Source organism: Nilaparvata lugens, chromosome 5, assembly GCF_014356525.2.
Source record: "Nilaparvata lugens isolate BPH chromosome 5, ASM1435652v1, whole genome shotgun sequence".
Taxonomy (NCBI): Eukaryota; Metazoa; Arthropoda; class Insecta; order Hemiptera; family Delphacidae; genus Nilaparvata; species Nilaparvata lugens.
In genome coordinates this window covers 39,805,187-39,825,513 of record NC_052508.1, presented here as the reverse complement: position 1 = coordinate 39,825,513, position 20,327 = coordinate 39,805,187, and the positions used below count along the sequence as shown (strand labels likewise).

The 20,327-nt window shown below is 33.7% G+C and overlaps 1 protein-coding gene across 9 annotated transcripts in view; it reads left to right on the top strand.

Annotated features, from left to right (window-relative positions):
- Positions 1-20,327, top strand: part of LOC111056051 (protein numb) — a 232,212-nt gene that overhangs the window by 138,270 nt on the left and 73,615 nt on the right. For 4 of the 9 annotated variants that reach the window (XM_039428342.1, XM_039428338.1, XM_039428341.1 and 1 more), the window contains exons 1-2: positions 2,446-2,859; positions 9,669-9,846. The exons of 4 other annotated variants lie outside the window; for them this stretch is intronic. In XM_039428342.1, the coding sequence (XP_039284276.1) occupies positions 9,760-9,846 (87 nt within the window). In that variant the 5' untranslated portion in view covers positions 2,446-2,859; positions 9,669-9,759. Of the gene's footprint in view, positions 1-2,445; positions 2,860-9,643; positions 9,847-20,327 lie in introns of those variants that run through there. One more of the 9 variants, XM_039428337.1, reaches the window with a different exon arrangement.

The window sequence follows — 20,327 nt, the reverse complement described above, 5'->3', positions numbered from 1 at the left end:
TGTGACATTATGAATGTTCAAATAGTTTCACTCAACAATATAATATAGAATATTCATTTTGATTGAATATTGTATGTTTTGGCTTTATTTACATATATTTCATAGTCACTCTCGTTCTCATCTCAAACATGGCAATCGCATATCAATCTTTCCATTCTTCGCCTCAAACATTCCACCAGAAATAAGTTTTCAAGGTTAGTGAAAACGTTTATAAATTATTGCAAATTCTGCCAATTGCCAAGACTGATTCACACTCTATGCCGGCGGCAACGAGCATTCTCATCAAACGTTTGTCACGTACAAGTGTGAATAAATCTCTCATCAGACATCTAACCTTATGAGAAAATACGTGCTTGAACATTGTTTGCCTTTTTATTGTTTTCAATAATTGTGTTATTCAGTTTCAATAATCAGTTTGTTTTTAATAGTTTGCTACTTAGTGTAAAATGAGAGTAACCACACCTTCATCCCCATTCTGCCTCCTAAGAGAAAGTGTGAATACAGTAGATGGTTATAGATACAGTACAATATGTTTTGCCCATTTCATATTATTATACTAGTAGTTATGTGAACAGTAGACCTCATCCACAAGTATCTGATGTCACCTGTTTGAAATGTTAACAATCTCGGTTCACGTTTGAATTTGTATTTCGTATAATTCATCCAGTTCCGTGATAATCTTTCCATCTTATGAAAATATTTGAAAATTAATTTTTTTCAATCAAAAATATTATAATTTCTTCAGCATTATTTAGTTCATTTAATTATTTTTAATTACCCATTAAATTTGTTTTTTTCAAATGTGAGAATATGGATACTGATGGGAACGCATAATGACTGCAAATCAAAATATTTAAACCATAGACCATAGATGCATTTTCGATTGTACGTAAACTTCCGCAGTCGACGACGACAAGCATTGTTGACATTCATATTGTCCAAATTTCAAGTGTGCTGAAACAGCTAATCAAATAACTTTTCATTATTTGTGTTTATTATTCAAGAATCAAAACATTCCTAATAATATTAACATATTACCATTTAAAAGTATAAACTCAACCTCCCCCATTAAAACATACTTGAACATAATGTTTTAGGTTATTTAGACAAATTGAAAGCTACTCAATCTGAGATCCTCACCCTGTCGTGGTCGACAATGACACTTACGCACAAACGTAAACCCAGGTTCATAGTAAAAGACATGGCTTCTCCAGACATCTATGTAATCTATGTAATGTGTATGTCAGCTGATTGATTATGAATAATTCTGTAGTCTGATTAATCATATCTTCAGAGTAGATGATTATAATATATATAGTGATATCGGAGTATGGAGGAATTCCTTTTCCTTTCATATTATCCATAAAATGCAAAATTTCAAAAAACCTTGTTTATACATCGACCGATCGACGCGCAGTTGTATTCCTGCCAAATCTCATAGAATTCTATCTATGCGTTTGGCCGTAAATCGTTACATACATACAGGCAAAAGAAAATTCGAGTTAAAACATAGACCTCACTACATTCGGTCAATAATTATCAGTACAACTACTGTTAATGGGAGAAAATTCACTTCATCGAGATCTAAATTTATCAAAAATCAGTCCGGATAGGTAACTTCAGAACTTCAGTACGTGTAGTTTTTAGTTCGTCACGTTCCGGTTGGTTTCAGAAAGTCCTTAGTAATATTCTGATTTATTGTTTATGTTAGGGTAAAGTATTATATATTATTTTATTTAATACTAAAATTATCAAATGATACCAGTTATTGCCATTTAGAACCATTAAAAGCAAACCTGAACTCTAACCAGCTTCTCCCTTACCCATTCTTTCTAATCCCTAACTAGTGTCATCTTCTAGCTCATCTTCCTACTTGTTTCAGTCTCAGTATTCAAGAAATAGTCGAAATAGGCACTTGGTGAACTGAGATCTCGACTGAGACTCTCCCTAATGTCATATTTAGTACTGTAGGCAAAAGTTTAGAAATCCACTAATAATATCTTTGTTAAAAATTTCAAGTCAATTATTTTAGTTGTTTAGTGAGTTGGTGGTTTGATTGTCATTGCAGTGGTGTGCACTGTGCAGACAGTGGTGCAGACTTGTATGGATGCCGATGGGTTGTTGACGTTGCTTCACCTCTCACTCACCCCCACCCATCATTACCTTTACATTGCCTTTGACTTTTGCCAGCAGCAGCACCGGTTTCCCCTTCCACTCGCCATCACTCTGTCATCCCTCCTCCTTCAATTCCCTTCGGCATTCGTTTATCCTTTTTCTATAACCATTGCAGGTTTCACTGTGTGTCTATTCTTTGGACAGCGGTTGGCTGAAAGCGGCGTTGCCAGATTGTATCGGTTCTCGCACCCTCTCGCTCTTTTGCTGGCGCTCTCTGTCGCTCGTCCATCGACAGTTGCTGGTTTGAAGTTGAGCTCGGTTCAGTCTGTTGGTGAACTTCGTGAGCGACGTACGTAGCGCGGTGTGTTAGTTGGAGGGGTGGGGAGATATTAGACGGAAGAGCCTGCCATTCACCCTGTTGTGCCCGTTCACGCTCCCCCTTACCGTGAGAACTTTGCATAGTCGCGCGCCCGCCAAAAAACATCGTTTCATTCAAATTCCCTTCACCGAGTGCTTCACCAAAACGGATACATTGTTTTACATTTAGTGCTGGATAAATTTCAACAAACGTGTTCTCTGTGTGACAAGAGCCAGACAGTGAAATCGGTTTCTCTATTTCATCAACCTCTTCCTTGAAACCGGTTCCTCATACGATTCTACTTGTGCTTGAAGTTGTGTTTTTGTTTTTGGTGTTGCAATGCAACTCTCGTCCACGTTTCTTTCATGATCTTCGCTGTCAAGTTGGTTGGTATTTCTGAGTTTGTGGTTTCAATATTTGATTCAAACATCGTATGTCAAGCTGAGTAGTAATATTTCAAATTATTCACCATGTTATTGGAGACAGGCCGTCATTTATACTTAACCTTTTTTGAATTGATTTCTTTCTACAGAATAATTTGATTACTTTAATCGATATTGAAAAATTGCAATGAATCGTCTTCATTTAAATAAGTTGAACATTGTGTACAGTTCTCAAATACTAGATATTTAGTAATGTTTTTATATAATATTCCAGCAGATAGGGTACAGATTGAAAGTTTCCCAATTCTTCTCGTGGTAGAGGTGGTAATATTTCCACTTTCGAGTTGGAAAAAATTTAGTGAAGTAAAAACTCAATTTTTCAGTAGCTTAGATAAGAGCTTTATTCAAATGCATGTAACTTAAACATCATTCATACAAAGAAACTCTCTCTTCCAACTAACTTATGTAAAAACTATCTAGGAATAGGAAGCTTAAATGTAACAGTAAGGTGAGCTTTTCAGCTCCTACTTGAAGTGATCAATCACTTGAATGTTTTCTTTGGGTGTAGTTATAGTTAATCGCATTAGAGTTGGGACTTGGGAGTTGCTCAAATTGTAAGTAGGTTTACGTAACAACTCGAGGAAGTCGAACTTGTACTAGGTACTCCTACCGTTTTACTGTTCTCAAAACAGTTTTTATTTTATCTCTGGCTTAGCAATGTATTCAAGCTTTGTTTGTTGTACTAATTGGATTGCACTGACCCCAATGTGAAATCTCGTAGAATAAATTGACATTCACATCGTCGTACCACAGACAAGAATCTTACCTGTCTTGAAACCACAGTATTGAAACTGTGGTCGTACGTTCCATAATTTGTTGTATTTTATTATGTGAATTGTGAATCAATTGGCAGTGGTGCATTCAAACAAAAGCGGTGGACCCACCATGAAAACTTGGAATAAGTTGATACAAACAAATAATCAAATCACACGATAAATTATAGATCAAACAGGGAAGTGCCATTGGAAGGGATTCGGTATGTAATCAGTGAATCCATATCAACGATTTGTAGTCAGGTTTGCAACTTCAGTACGGTTCCATTGAAACTGCATTCTTGTGTCATGAATTCATGATACAAATGCGAAAATATTTACACAATAATAACTTCATTGAAACATCTCACCAGATAGCCAGCTGTGTTGGAATGAATGGTACCGTTTCCACTAGTTAAATGCCAATAATTTACGTTTCGATTGATGACTGGTCTAGCTTGTCAGATGCAACGGTGATCGGCAGGAGTGCTCTATGTGATTGTTGAATTAAATTATCAGCACTTACCGCGTCACCCTATCAATTACTGTAGTAGAAAGTGGACCACAAAACTCATTAGTTGCTAATGTGAGATTTGTAATTCAGCACATAGCATGTCAATTGAGGAAAATAATAGTATCCACTGTAGAAAAACTAGGAAGAATAATGATTTATCGCTTTGATAACTTTGTTTCTCGTTACAAGGAAGCATGACTATGACAAGGAATCTATGACAATCCAATGCAAATTTAGCATTTTGCCATTCTTTCCTTGGCCAGCTTTTAGCCATATACAGTAGTATCTTTGTGATATAGTACAATGGTCATTCAGTTATCTCAATCAAACTTGAAACAAGTACTTGTGAAAAACTAGTGACAATAAGTAAGTACTTTGTAAAAACTGTAATCAATATGAACGAACATATTTCGTTCATTTTTTGGTATCAAATAATGGCTCACCAGTCACTATTGGAATACTGTATTCCTACTTGGAAAATATCATATTATATTGCTCTAACAAGGCAAAAAGCACTTGGAATTCATCGATTCGAATGCAGACAGAGAGGACGTGGAGAATATTGGAGTAAAAGAGGGAAGTAGGACGTTGGAATGGAAAAGAAAGAGAAGGATCATTATGTAATAAAATGAAATACTGTACATGTAATGAATGCCGGAATAGCATTTGAGCACCGTGAATATCTTATACAAGTTTAGGAACATGGTAAATGTAATACTTTTATTCACGGCTGAAATTGACATAAACCTCTGATACACCTATTTTTGATAAACCTCTGATACACCTATTTTTGATACCGTACTAGATTCTACAGGTCTGTACAGTACCCTCACTGTATTTCCTCTTCTCAAAAACTTCCTTTTTACGACTTTAGCTTGGGGGAAATCGATTTCACTTGCCAGAAACAATAAATTTTAACAGTTCAACTAACTGGAAAGTGAATAGTCTTTTGGGATAAAGAATGTCACTGCAATTTATTGGGATAGACATGTGCAATGAACACATGTCTTCCTTATCTCTGTTAACTATAAAACAATCTAATGTTCCTATATACTCCCAACTCCTCTTCTTGAGTGTCTCTAGAGAACATCAATTATTTGATGTGTCAGGAGCAAACAAAAAGAGGTGGGTTTCAGTCAGGGTTTTATTGCATCTTTTAGTGATAGTCAAGAGTAGTATTGTGTAGTAGCATAATTATCTTGAAAGTGATCTAAAGAACGCTGTCGGTTTCATTCAACAATATACTATAGAAGGTGCTTAATATCTTCATATTGTGTCGACGAATACTTGAACAACTGAAACTCTTGACAGGGATCAAATTCGTAAATGTGGTCGCTGAGCTGTCGTCATATTTTATTATCATAAAAAATTCGTCATCATTGTGATGTTTTCCATTCATGAATCTCATATTCGTGTGGGAATCATACTCCCAAAGCAATGAGAATATTAATAGCATATTAAATTTTGGACCAATGATGAAAATCAAACCTTGAATATTCAATTTTATTCTGAAGAAAAGAAATAAATTTATATTTTTTTAAATGTGTACAGAAAAATCTAAAGTTTTTGTTGATAGCACGATCATTGTATTCTGTTCTTTCTAAATGCAAGTACTTATTTCGATGTTCATTATACAGGTAGACGTTACTTTTAGATTGATCCATTTCACTGCCGTGGGAAGAGCTGCTCTTCTATTTTTTTAGCATTGTTTTACTCCAGTAGGTCTAATTGTCTGGCATATAACAGTTCATTTGTCAGTTCTCACGCTGCTGAAATGCATTTTGACCGTGTTCTTCATCATAGAAGTGTAGATATACCCACACACTGGTCTACCGTATGTGAACCTGTATTCATTCCTACATTCGCCGTCATTTGATAGCAGTTCATGTACTGCAGATTAAGTTTTCTGGAAGATATTCGGCTGAATAAGCTCAAATTAAAAATTATCTTTGACGTAATCCTCAATTTTATTCCTATTAAACAGGAACGTGTATCACTAAGTTTTCTTTGCACTGAAGCAGAGAAAACTTCTATACTAGATTGTTTATTATGAGACTGACGCTAAGTTCGAAAATTTTCTAATTTGACAAAGTTAGAAATTTGATTTCCTCACTTCATGCTCGGTGTTACAATCTTCCATTTTTAACAAACTTATGGCCATTCCAAAAAAAATTATCCAATCTATTCCATCTTCTATCATGTAGATTTGTTTTCCAACTTTATCAATATTTCAGATTGTATTTTATCTCTCAACAACACGCGAACTGTATTTTAAATTTATCAACTTGATGAAAGCAAATTATTACTGATATTCCTCATTAATTAACTATATTTTTCGTCCTGTTGCGATGTTTTCTCATCCTAAGAGAAAATTCGTTCACCTGATCTAAAACCATTATGTAAAAAAACTGAAACTAAAACTGAATATTCAACGGCTTCTTGTTGAAAATATTGCACCTTGAATCATCAGAACCATGTAATATTACCTCATCAATCTCATAGTAAACACTAAACTCATGTTTATATGAGTTGTTATTATGTATATTTACGAATAAATAAAATTCATTGATCATCTTCATCATCCATACCTGAAGAATTCTTGATCATTAATTAAATTATAACAAATAAATATATCCAAATTTCTAGTTTTCTTTTATTTCAAATTGCATTAAAATTACGGTACGTTTTCTTTATTTCTAAAGACTAATCTCCAATAACTACCAATCCCTATTCACCGAAAACAAATACATGTAAAGCTATCTAAAACTGAAAACAAAATCATACAGATTGGAGACACAAAGTCTGAACCAATCCCATAAAACTCTTCAATCACAGATATCTCAGTTTTACTATAGTGATAGTCTACTGGAATCTGTATTATTAAATTTATATACGGTTTGTATATAGGCTATTAGAAGCGTTGTAAACAGAAGTTGCCGTTAAAGTGGGTCAGTGATGTTGGCAGAACTGCGGGGTAACCGTTGGGAAGGGGGTGCATTGATTCAACCAACATCCACCCTTTATTTTGGTTTCGTTTGAAGCTATGTGCCAACCGTTCGTTCAAAATATGTGTTTACCGCGACAATGCATATTATACAACCTAACCATGCTCCATAATTTTACATTAACGTGTGAGCTGGGGAAATATTATGATAACGGTACTCCGTGAGGAATTCCAACTCACTTATATTAGCCAAAAATTTAGATAAAGTACCCAAACATATTTCCCGGAAAATAATCGAATTATGTGCTTGTATTGTTTTAGAAAACAAACTACGAATGGTGAAAATTGGAAAATTAATTGCACTGGGAGATTATTATTTTATGCAGACTCAGTCATCATAATGTGTTCGAGTTATTGTAGGAGCTAGAGCTAGCATAGAACCTACTACACTCATAAGTAAATCAAACGTCAAACTTGTGCCAAATTTAGCGCATACACTTTTTCATGCAAACGTAAGTTGGGGTTCTCAGCCATTCACATTCTTTGCGGAGGGTGTTCAATTCCTTTTTGAGAATAAAAAACACCACCTCCTGTTCATTCCCAACTAAGATGGGAATGACTCCCCGTGAGGCCGTGAGTCAACTTGAGATAGATTCGAGCATAACTTATCTGAGAAGATTGAGAGATCTTAAAATTGATAGTTGTGGAGTATAGTTATATATTATATGTTTGTATGCACTTAGCTTTTTGAGTTAAACGTCATCTACAATTTTCACAATTCACTAATGTACAATTACTGTACATCACTGTTTATTCATAATTTTCAAATAATTTTAGAATTCTTGAAAGAAATGAGCTATTTTGTCATATTTTGGCTATTTGGTTTGCTTCTTGAAGAATTTATTAAGATTCCTCCAATTAATGAATTATTGTGAAGAGAATATTTGGAAACATGAGTTTTGAATACTTGAATGGATAAGGATAAGATAGGCTACAATAGTGAAATCATTATAGAGTATTATTGTTTGCTTTATAAACCAAATAATCATTATCACACACAATACCGCGCTATTCAAAGTTCAATTCTGGGCTACATAACTAGAGTTGAAATCAGCTATGTCAAATGCAAAACATCTGTAAATTTATTTCTAATTCAGTTACTGTAAAAAAGTTATGCTGCAATGAGAACTAGTGAAATATTTGAAAAAGGCACAAGAACCAGTGCATTGGAGCAATATAGAATCTGTTACGAAAGAAACCATCACAATTATTTGCCATTCCAATAATTTGAATTTGACGGTGGATATATTATTATAGTGAATATGTGATACATCTATCTCCACTACATGATGATAGAACACGTAATGACCTTGTAAAAGATCACGTCAATGAAGAAGCAGGAAATCATGGAAATTCTAAGTAGTTTTAATCCTTGCTATCAAGCTAAGTCACAAGCACTGCATTGGTGACTGACGGGATGATGATTGAATGGAATGATTGAACAGAGGTCTACTAACAGAAATGGAATGGTCAAACACCAGTCATCACTGGAAATTCCAAACGAGTGTGTAAATTATACACATACGTCGCGTTAATCAATAGACCCACGAGACTCCATGCAATGATGGATTCCAAACCCCGTTTATTGTGTTTGAAACTCAATATTTCACAGGCAAAGCGCGTCCCCATTCCGATTTTCCAATTAGTCTTAGCTTCAATTATTGAAGTGCAAATATAATTATTATGAGGTCACTAAAGAAGTGACATTTGTTTGATTAGTTCCATACAAATTGTAATCCAGATTAACTCTGAGTCTGTGTGTGTTGTGCTTTGAAAATTTAACATCAGAATTTAATATTCCGTTGTGCTGAACTCTTCATTCTGAATTTTGTTTCAACCTGCATTCAACTGACCTTTCAACGGTTACACCTAAAAACTGTAATTTAATCGCAATTAGATTCACGATTAATTCGATATAATTCAGTATTCAATCATCAAAATTCAATAGACAAGCTGCTCTATTTGTTTCATTCCTAATTATTCTTTTTTATTCTATTAAGCTTTTAATTCAAATACTATTCATACAATGATATAATATTCCATTTCGATTTATATGGTATTTCGTTTAATATGTTTGAAAAATTGGAAAGGACATTTCCTATATAAGAACAGAACGTATTAAATACATAGCTCATACATACTGAGCCAGCGACAATTAAACCATGAATGAATCAAATTGATAAATCAGTAAATAGGCTATGTTGATCATCACAATACATAATATTGACCAATATTGTTTAATATTTAACCAATTGTATTTGACTTCATGTAACCTATTACTATATTAAATTATAAATTTCTCCAGATAAAAAATGTGGTTAGGCCTACATAACTGAAATTCAATCAAATATCTTACGTTTTCTTGAATACGTTATCTTTGGCGAATAATATTACTATACTCTCAATTCTCATTGTAATACCCATCCTGTTCCTTACATACGATGTTTGAATCTTCAGTTTCTTCATGGAAAAATCGTTTTAGGCCAGTGCTTTTAATACGTCAGCAAGGAATTTGTGAATATTGTGCATGGTGACAAAGTTGAGTTAGTGCTAATAGTTTGAAAGTGTGAGTTATGGGAACTACCACATCCACTCATGAGCCGTTGGAGAGACGCCAAGGAACTAGCTTCAAAAGGCATGCCAGTCTACGGAATACTAAGGTGGGTTTCAATGTCAATAGTACTCCTCTCTTTTTCTTTTGCAGTGTTTTTCTCTCAATTATAATTCATTATTCTACTCTCATGCATTTCAATCATCATTTGCATGCATGCATGAGTGGTTGCTTGTTGCATTGATTAATTTATTCTGTTCTCATTTGCATTATCTCTGTGTTGTATTTCTCTATGGTAGCACTGTACTCGGTTATTACAGTGGATGAACTAGCAATGAACTATCTAGAGATTAATTTACAGGTGGATCTGACCAATTTTCATACCAAGGAATTGTTTCATAAAATCATTGAGAATGACTAAAAACTATAAAATGTTCGGACTCATGCTTGATATCCAATCACGCCACCATCATAAAAACAAGAGTGTCAAAATAAGTTGATCAAAATTCCCACAAGACTAAAACCACTCTTTTGACTAACACCATATCCGTAATATGAGACAAGAATTAATTCAAAAGAATCCAGTGGAGAAGTTGTCTATTATAATATTTTAACTTGTCTGGGGAACAGCTAGATGTGAAAGTTGCTGGCGCAATGCTTGAGCAATCGTGATTTACATCAACAGCATAATAGAGCAGCAAACACTATAGCATACAACTACAACGCAGTATTCTTTACCAGATGCTTGTCAATTCGACGCCAGTCATGACTGGACACACCCATTTTCATTCAACACTCGAATTACACATGGAAGTAAGCCTACCAATATTGCCAATCTGAAAAATGAAGTTGAGAGACTGTGTTTTGTCCTCAACAGAGGATTCAAACGATATTTATCTTGTATCGGAATGTAGGTCCACTTTAATTTATTTGTTTTGGTCCCTCATGTAAAGTTATACATTTCTTGAAAAGAGAATTAAACAATCATTTGTGACAATAGTGGTCAATCATTATTGTGGTCATTCAATCCACGGTATTTAGATGAAAAATAATCTTCTTCCTGATCTCTCCTGATCTTCTTCTACATACCGTGATTCAATCATTATTAACGGTCAATCAAGTCGATCATCAAGTTGAGGAAGTATTGTCATTTTCTTCTATATAGTCAGAGTATTCTTCAATTTGTTGTTTAATATTTCTGTTTTATTGAACTCTCTTTCTTGCATTCCACACTCCAATAAATTGTTAAAAATCTGTTGTATCCACTATCCAAACATGTTTACTTTCTTTTCTCATTTCAGGTCTTCATTCATTAATGTTTAATCCTTCCATAAGTTTCACACTGTTTTAAAATCTCACTTTTCCTACAGTTACCTTGAAAAGTGGCCATTGCTGCACTGATTACAGAACGCAAAGAATCACTTTTCCGCTCTAGTGCGGGAAAAATTTTTTCTGCACTCCAGATTTGCAACATGGCAACGCAAAATAGTTAGTAGGTTATATGGAGCACCAGTGCAGCAAAATCAAAATTAAGTTGGTAACTGTGACTGTGGTGCACGTTATAAGAATCTTGAGGTGGTGGACAACAGTGGATGACAGGCTCCACATCAGTGACATTTACTACTACATTATTCTATTTTATTGATTAATAATAAAATTACACAGATATACATTTGATGGATTTCAGGGAATTTCACCCATAATTACCCACTTTTCATATTCAATGGTAACTGTAGGAAAAACTTAATTTGAAATACGTGCGCAAAGTTCCTCTGCTGCACTCAAGAAACCATTCCGCTCTCGCCTACAGCTCGGGCGTAAACGTTTCTTTCGGTGCAGCAAACTGTCACTTTGCGCACTAGTTGCAGAAATAACTAGTCCTGTATACATACAATCAGATTTCATCTCAACTGGATAATTAATTTTTTTTTGATGAAGTACTGAGCTGTATTTTTGATTTGTCAAACGCACTGTGTCTTCATAACTCCCAACTCCATGATAGATCTATTCTTTCAATGTACCTATGAATACAGTATTATAGAAACAATCATATACTACGTTCTATCATACAGTAAAGATACTGAGTGAAGATCCTATTTATTTTTATTTATCTCTGGTTCTATCAAATAATGTTGCGCCAACTTCTGTTTAAATTACATCGAATATTCAAGTCAGTTTTGTTTTAAATAATCGAGATTCACATTTCTAGCAATGCAGTGGATTGCTAGCCATGATCGCGCATCGCTGTCGAGTGGTTTGTCGTGCTTGTAGGTTGTAGGTGCCAGAAGCCAGCTGCTGGCCTTGAATAATATTGTAGGCAACTGACCTTTCGTTTCCTACGCATGCGCACTGCAGCGTTTACTTTGACGAGGATGTGATCTCACATTTTTTGTTCTTTTCTGCTCTCCTGATCTTTATTTGCTGCTCAACCAATTATTGTCAATATCAGGAAAATACTATAAACCAATTTTACGATCTCTATTACTTGATGCTCCTCTTGAAATATTCAAGTACTGGTTCTATATTTCATCTTTGTTTTATAGTTGCTATAGCACGCCAAAAATGTTCGATAAGTTTTTATGTCACTTCTTACAATGGAAGTAAATCAAATCAAAATTTTTATTCGCAATTCAAAAAATTGAGGGTACTGCCAAACCGGAAGGTTTTTCGGCGGGTGCCCAGTTACAAAAAAAACGAGTTACAAAAGATAAATAAACTTAGACAAAATAAATATGACACTTCAAAGATTTTAAGTATAAGATGAAGTAAAACAAATACAAATGTACCTGATTGTAATGCAGATGGATTTCATCCATTGTAATTATTTATTGCTGTAACTTCCAACTTGGGGAGACATTGTATTCCCTGTATCCTAAACGTGTTACACCAACTTTGATGTTCAAATGAATAATTTATTATAGAGCTTAACTACCGTACAGAATGAAGGTCCATTCACACTACTTGATGTTCTTAATTCGATGAAAATAAAGATACATATTTGATGTTTGAACATAATTTCAATGTAAACCTGATTAAAATCTATTTGTACGATACTTGATTTTGTCATGAAACTACTGTATTCGTGAACATGTAGATTCTAAGACGAACTATTGATATTAGATGTAAATGTAGTCTCTCCTAAATAAAACAAAACACTTCAGTTGCTAGAATGCTAGAATCATCACAAATAATACAGTAAAACAGTATTTTGAAATGAAATTTTTATTTTTTAGCGCACTATCAAGCAGCAACTTGAAAATTATTTAAAATTATTGTTCAATTCTTCAAAATTATTGTTCAATTCTTCTAACAAATGAGGTATATTCTCAATCTTTTTCGACAACTCCGAACAATACATACCTAACGATGTATCAAAATATATGCAATAACTAAATTACTGAAGATGAAAAAAATTAATATGCTTCTTAAGGGTACCTTAAATGAGCACTGATATAAAAATAAATTTGAAGCCTCTTCTGAGTTTCATGTCACAATTTATTAGCTACATTGTATTCAACATGATCTTCTTGGCTGCCTATTTATTATTATGTCATAATAAGTCTTCTACCTGAGCTCTAGTGTCATATAATATGTCGCCTTGACACACATGCTAATCCAACACTACTTTTGTTGCGTGAGGTTTGACATTATCATGTAGTATGTCATTTCCCATCCTTATACGTGTAATAGCTAATCAATTTCTCATTATAGGCTACGATTGGTTATTTCGTTTCTAAATCGTATGTGTTGCTTGGATGCACCTAATTAGTAATTAATCTCCTGTATTCATACTTAACTGAATCCTGTATTAATATAAAACAATTCTAATTAAATTTTCAAGACGAATATTTATTGCATTAAAATTGGCAGACAGTGCATTCAAGAGTATTAAGCAAGTTTCATGTTCTAAATTCAATCTAATTAAAATCATAGATGGTTCTGCATTCCTGAATCGCAAACCGGGTCAACAAGCTGTCTGCTAAATACAAGCTTCGAAAAATAATTGGAACTGTTAATTACAATTTAGGCTAGCAGCTATTGTATCAACTTTCACCTGTCGATTCAGATTTCGATTTCGGAGCTTAATGAATGAATTCCAACCAGATTCCGTGTATTTTCTACGCAGGATACATTATTCATCTGAGTTATTCATCAGTGATAGTGACGTCAGTGACTAGAGAGACAAAGTCTCTGAAAACTGTGATGTCACTAGTTGATTTATTCATGAGTTCCGGAAAATAGAGACTCGAATCTGACGATGTACAGGTGCACAAGTCAATCTAATGTAACGTTGCCTTTTTTCTACTCAGTTTAATGTACAGTTCCATCAAAAAATCTACCCTTGAACAATTACTTCCCAAATTTATTAAATTTAAAATGACTAAGACAATATATAACTCCCAAGTTCCAAGCGAATACAATCGCAAATTCGAAAAATATAATGTATCTACAGTTTTCGTGATCAATGCTAATCTAATTCCATAATATTCGCTTATTATACGTTTCATGGAACACGTCCCGAGTAGCCTTGAACAGTATTTTGAAATGTAGCTGGAAAATCCAGAAGTAGTGCTCAAACATTCAAATGACAATTTTTCTAGTGCCCTCACAAACGGGACGTGCTAGTCGTCTCTAACTTTTCATTATCTATAATATAAAATGTAGTCTAGTTTTCTTTTCTCTTGAAGTATTTTTTTTAATTTTCAATCTAATTTTTTATAAACAAATTTCCATGAAGTTTTCTTCAAGAAAAATTAAGCAAAATTTTTCTGGTAGAAGTTCTCACAAGTTCATTTTGACTGCTTACAGATTCAAATTAATGTTGAGAAAGTCAGCAGGCTACATTACTCTTTACTATCACGTTATTGAATAGAAAAGTTTAGTTTCCTCTATTTTATCTACGGTTTCTTCTCTCTTCACAATCATCTTATTAAATAAAAAAGTTTCATTCTGTTTCAAAGTTTCAGCTTCTTCCTCCTTCATCATCACCCTACCTAATAAAATAGTTGTTCCAGCGATTGGAGCATGCCTGATGGAGCATGGAACATCGGACGATCGGGTCGACTTCGTGGACCGTGTAATCGTCAAGGCCATTACAATCCTTGAACGGTGTCGCCTCTTGTAGAACTTGATAATATGGCCAAGTGATCAGCTAGAACGGATGCAAATACTGCTCTTTTCCAGCGGCTGCTAAAGGAAAGGATGTCTATTATGTTGGAACGAACAGTGTTCTTCCTTTTACTGTGTGTGTGTGGCAGCCGGCAGGAGCTTCCTGTTCTTTTGCACAATCCCTTCACTTTGAGAAAAAGGGCAAAGCTGAAAATCGGCTTGACTGACATTTTTCTAGCTTTCTCGGAGCTTCAACTGTTGTACTTTTGATGCCGTGCTACCACCACCAAATTGTGTGTATAAAACATCGCCTATATTATTATATCCTGGATGAACATAGTTTTGTATATTTGGAGGCTGATTCTCTATAAACTCGCATCTCGAAGAACAGCTGTCCTCAGCAGATGAGGAGTAGAGAGAGAGAGAGCCCCTCTGACAGCGGAACAGCTGCACTCTGCCTTTTCAAGGCTTCTGCTGTAAATGTTTTGTCGACCGGTGCTCCACACCACCTCCTCCTCCTCCTCCTACCTGCAGATACTCTTCCTCTTGTGTTCTGTCCTTTTACTGCTGTTCATTTCCAGTTTCCGTCTACATAAAGCTCAGGAATGTTGGCTTGCTTTTGAAATTTTTCCTTCGTTTGCTTATTTTCGAAGTTGAAATATTATAAGGAAGATTTAATGCTACTAATGTGTAATCGATCTTCAATAAAATATATTCAAATTTTCAAAAATTTTATTATATCATGAGTTTTTTTGGAAGATTCTGAAGCTGAAGATGATGATCCACATTAGACAGAAAGGCTACAACTTGGATAAACCAGATTTAGAAATCTAGATTGATCAATTCCAACATTTTAAAGAGAAGTTCCAAAACGTAGGCATAACTCTCTACTGAGAGAATAGAGCAATGTGCACAGAAACATTTTCTCCTCAATTTTTCTCCACTGAAGAAAATATTCTTGATATTTATCAAATGTTTTCAATTTTCAGTAGAGAAGTTATTCAATAAATGATAGTGTTCAAGTAATCTGTCATTTTTATTAATATAATTTTCCAAGAATATGGTCTCCATTTCCCCATCCACAATGATTATGTAAACAAAAATACACTATACAGCATGCTCATTAGTCCAATTTAGAATATTTCTGTTCATCAGATTCAATTCCTCCTCCATGGAACCGTCCCTCTTATAATAAAGTCAAAATATTACGTCCGAGCAATTGTAACACTGTATTGTCAGTACACTTTGTTATTTGAGATTGAAATTCTCAAATTCGCGAATGAATACAAAGTCAATTATTATGACATTATAATAATTCGATAATGTAATATTACATCAGGTATCTTTGGGAAGCTTCTACATCAATGCCAGGTTTAGAAATTGGATAAATCCTAGGTTTTATTATGTATTGTAAACAATATCACCTCAGGAAGCTGTCACCAGGCTTCTCAGAATATTATTATTCCAAGTTTTTGGATTTGAGTTATTCCTATAGAATGTTTTCAGAAATAGTAGGCCTACTATAATATTTTAGGGTTAGGGTTGGAACTTACGTAATATCCAGGAAAACCATTGTTAGTGATCATGAGAAAATAGTGAAGCAGGTTACTTCAGGGAGCGTGAGAAGAGAGTTTCTCAACCCTCAGCCAGAGATCAACCATTCCTACACCAAAAGAGGGTCTTTCACCCCTTGTGAGCTAGGCTGGCTGGATACTCGCGTGTTCAGCGTGTGTTTTGTTTATAATCTTTGTACAGTAAAGTGTTTGCCAGAAAATACCTGTATGGAATGATTAGTTACATACTAATGACATATCTGATGGCTGAAAATTATTGCAATATTCTCGAACATGGAAGTTTGAATTGAAAGCTCAAGAGGAAGTTGAGTATTAATGTTGAAATTATGATCTAATTTGTATAAATATCATAGTTATATATGATAATAATTTTCATATTTAATAAATTATTCAAATCATCTCAATATATAGTTCAAGTTGTCACGTTATTTTTGTCAATAACGGGTTGTCCTGCTTGGCTGCAGTCGGTAAAGCATGAGTAATAAAATATATAACCCTGGTTGTGGTTCTTAGAATATAAATTATACCAATTTCTTACTGGCTCGCCCAGGAGCTCCCGCAATTCTCTGCTCTTGCCGGTTACTGATGTCGGCTGCTCCAACAGTTCACAATTTCTGTGACTGATTTGTAGAAATTCGCAAGTATAGATGCGACTTAAAGCTATAATCTTGAGACTCTTCTGGTCGTATATAATGATATTAGATAATTTATATAAATCTCTGGAACGTATTATTTCCAAAGATTTGACTATCAAGGCTGTATATCGCCGTCTTAACCAACTTATTCGGTGAAGAATAAAGTCGGATGGTAATCTTATTAATACTTCAATACTGGTAACTCGATAGATAAAAATGAAATTGGTCATGCATGGAAGTAGTGAAACAAATAAAGGATACACCATAAAAATTGACACAAGTATATTACACAAAAAATCAACGAATAAATAAATAAATATAGATGTATAGATATATATAATATATATATATATTACAACATTAAATTTAAATATTCTTTTCATCCGTTGTGAAGTTGTGCTCCTGGGAGGGTTATCTCTTATGATAGAGCCCCACGTTATGAAGCTATAACTGTATAAGGTGGTAAATTTCAAATCCTTTACAGCTGATACGATGTTCTTGAGATTTATAAGAGCAGTCGCTAAATTCCCTCTTTTGCGAATAAATTCACAAAAAATTAAGGCCGTCCGGCTCGCAAAATTACTGGGTTCAAACCTCAGCTCTAGCTCAGTGGTAGATACATGAATTTTACAAATACAAGTAATCACCATAAGGTTCAATGACCGGTGATTAATAATTCTTACCGCTGCTTCTATGAAGTTCTTGACGAATACCAGTGAGGAAATTAAAAGAATATTTGATGACTGATTAACAGTAACCATGTACCAATAGAGAATGATAAGGACCAACTATAGCTATTTCTAGTTGATTCTTAAAACGCTCGTCATGAACACAGGTATTCACCAATTTATCCTTCCAAAATTCCTTAGAACTTACAACGCCAGTTCTTGAAGCTCTCAGGATCCTTATATGATATAACTGGAACCTTATTAATGTAATTTTTAATATACTTGCTCTGACAGATTAAAGTGATTATCATCAAAGGATGATAAATACTGAGTGCTCTTAATAAGATCAATATTATTTGATTCAATAATTTTATGTGCTGCTGAATATTTATTGGTACTAAAACAGCTCAAACTGTATATCACGAGATGAGTTAGGATATAATAAAAATTTTTATGGTTTTGTATGCTGACATAAAACACGAATATATTCCCATAAAACAGTGTATATAAAATATTCGATATATCTATAATTTTTCTTAAATAAATTCTTTCTAAAATCTGAATAATTATCACAAGATTTAATAGCTTTCACAGTAGTGAGTTTCAACTTCATAAACACATTATATTCAATACTGATGCTTAGACTTCCAGTCAATTCAAAATTCTACAAATATAAACCTGTTTGGTTCATAGATTTGATATGATATACTTTGCTCAATTAGCAAAAATAATAATTAACAAATTAATATCAAACATGAGATCTCAGGGATTTATATGAGTTCGGGCCGTGCATGGAAGTAAGCTTCCTTTATATATCAAATAAATTTATAAAATGTTCTTATGAACTATGTGATATCACTCAACACGTTGTGACTTTTTCTTTAATTCAGGTCAATTTGAATAGCGCTTTTAATTAATTTCCCCACTATATGTAGAAAACCTAAAACGAGCTCGTTTGACTTATCACTCACATAAATGAAGTTCTTGACGGTCTCGTGGATTGAATTAATTATTTCCAATAATTAATTAGGCAGGCTCCTTTCGTCTCTGCTGGGCTAGCGCGTGGTCCAGATTCTTATAAGTTTCTTTCCGAATTAAAGATATATTTATAGGGAACAATTACAATTACGAACTCTTCAACAACACTGAGTTCACAGATAATTTAACATTTAATACAAATATTTCACATTTAAAAAGGGTTTGGCTTGGTAATTTTAAAATTTAAAAGAGGAAGAAAGAACCCTAAACTCCATGTGCATCCTCTCAGGTCGAGATCTTAAGCCAGAAGAAGGAGGTTTTCAGAAAATTTTGTCTCTTCCTAGAATAATTTTGTAAGCTACTCTCTGATTGGTCTTCAATTTAATAAACTCAATACAATTGGTCGCCTCGGAATCAGGGCTTCCTCTTTTTCTTATAATAGAAAAAATTAAATAAAAAGTTTTTATACAAATATATGGAGTGTTTATCTTGAATTAATTTCATAAATAAATCGTAACATACGATTTTAATAGATAATACATTTAGTTTTTTATATGAGTTTTGTATACTCTGAATTTTTGTGCTTTTTTAGATTATAATAAATATTTATACAGAAATAATAGTTGTTCGTATTTCTACACATCAACTTCCTTTAGTATACATAATATATCCTTTATGAGTGAATTTTATATAATTCAACCTGTTATACTGGTTGATCAAATGATCAGCTGATTCGCTCAGCATTGATTCTAATAATTATCGATTTATTCAAGATTGACTAATTCTTTTCAAAATGTAAACAAATAATTCTAACCTCAATGTTCATGCAAACTTTTATTTTTTATAATCCGCCAATAATAAGTAAGCCGCTTTATAATTTTTTTTAATCCTGCTAATGGATTCTCATAGTTGTTGAATCACAATTATGCCTGTTTTCTTATCGTTTTTGATAATACTATTACTCCTAATCGCTAATAATATTCGATTTAAGTTGATTGATCCTTTGACTAGGTCTAACCTTCTTTCCATTTTATAATTTTATTAAAATTCATTGGTTCATTTTAAAATATTTGATGGTACTAAAGTACCACGTGACACCGTGCATCTTTAGACATATAAATCTGATATAATTCTTAACTAATAAAATATGCCAATGTGTCTGGCTAGATTTCAAATTACACGGCTTGATCGATTATTAGGTTGCCGACCAGTTGGTATTATAGCCTAACCTCAAAATTCCAATATTTTATATAATATAATAAATAGCAAATAAAATCAGTCATTGAACGCTGCAAATTGGTCGTGAAAGTGCTGCTGGCTTCAACACTAAAACTGTTGAGTGCAGTGCATTTATTTGCCAACAGTTGGCATTCTACACAAAATGAATTCGCTTTCACTAAGAACTCGTGCTGATTAGGTTTCAACTGATTAGGCTTCAACTGCATAAGAGTTTGATGAGCTTTTTTACAGTTGTCATGGCTGTGGAGTCATATTTGTTGTCGTCTTTTGTCAATTCATAATGAAAACCGTTTCTACTATTATCACTTTGAATAGTTTATCCTTATTATATAACTAGCTGGCCCGGCGAACTTCGTACCGCCAAATAGTTTGTGCATCTCATGACAA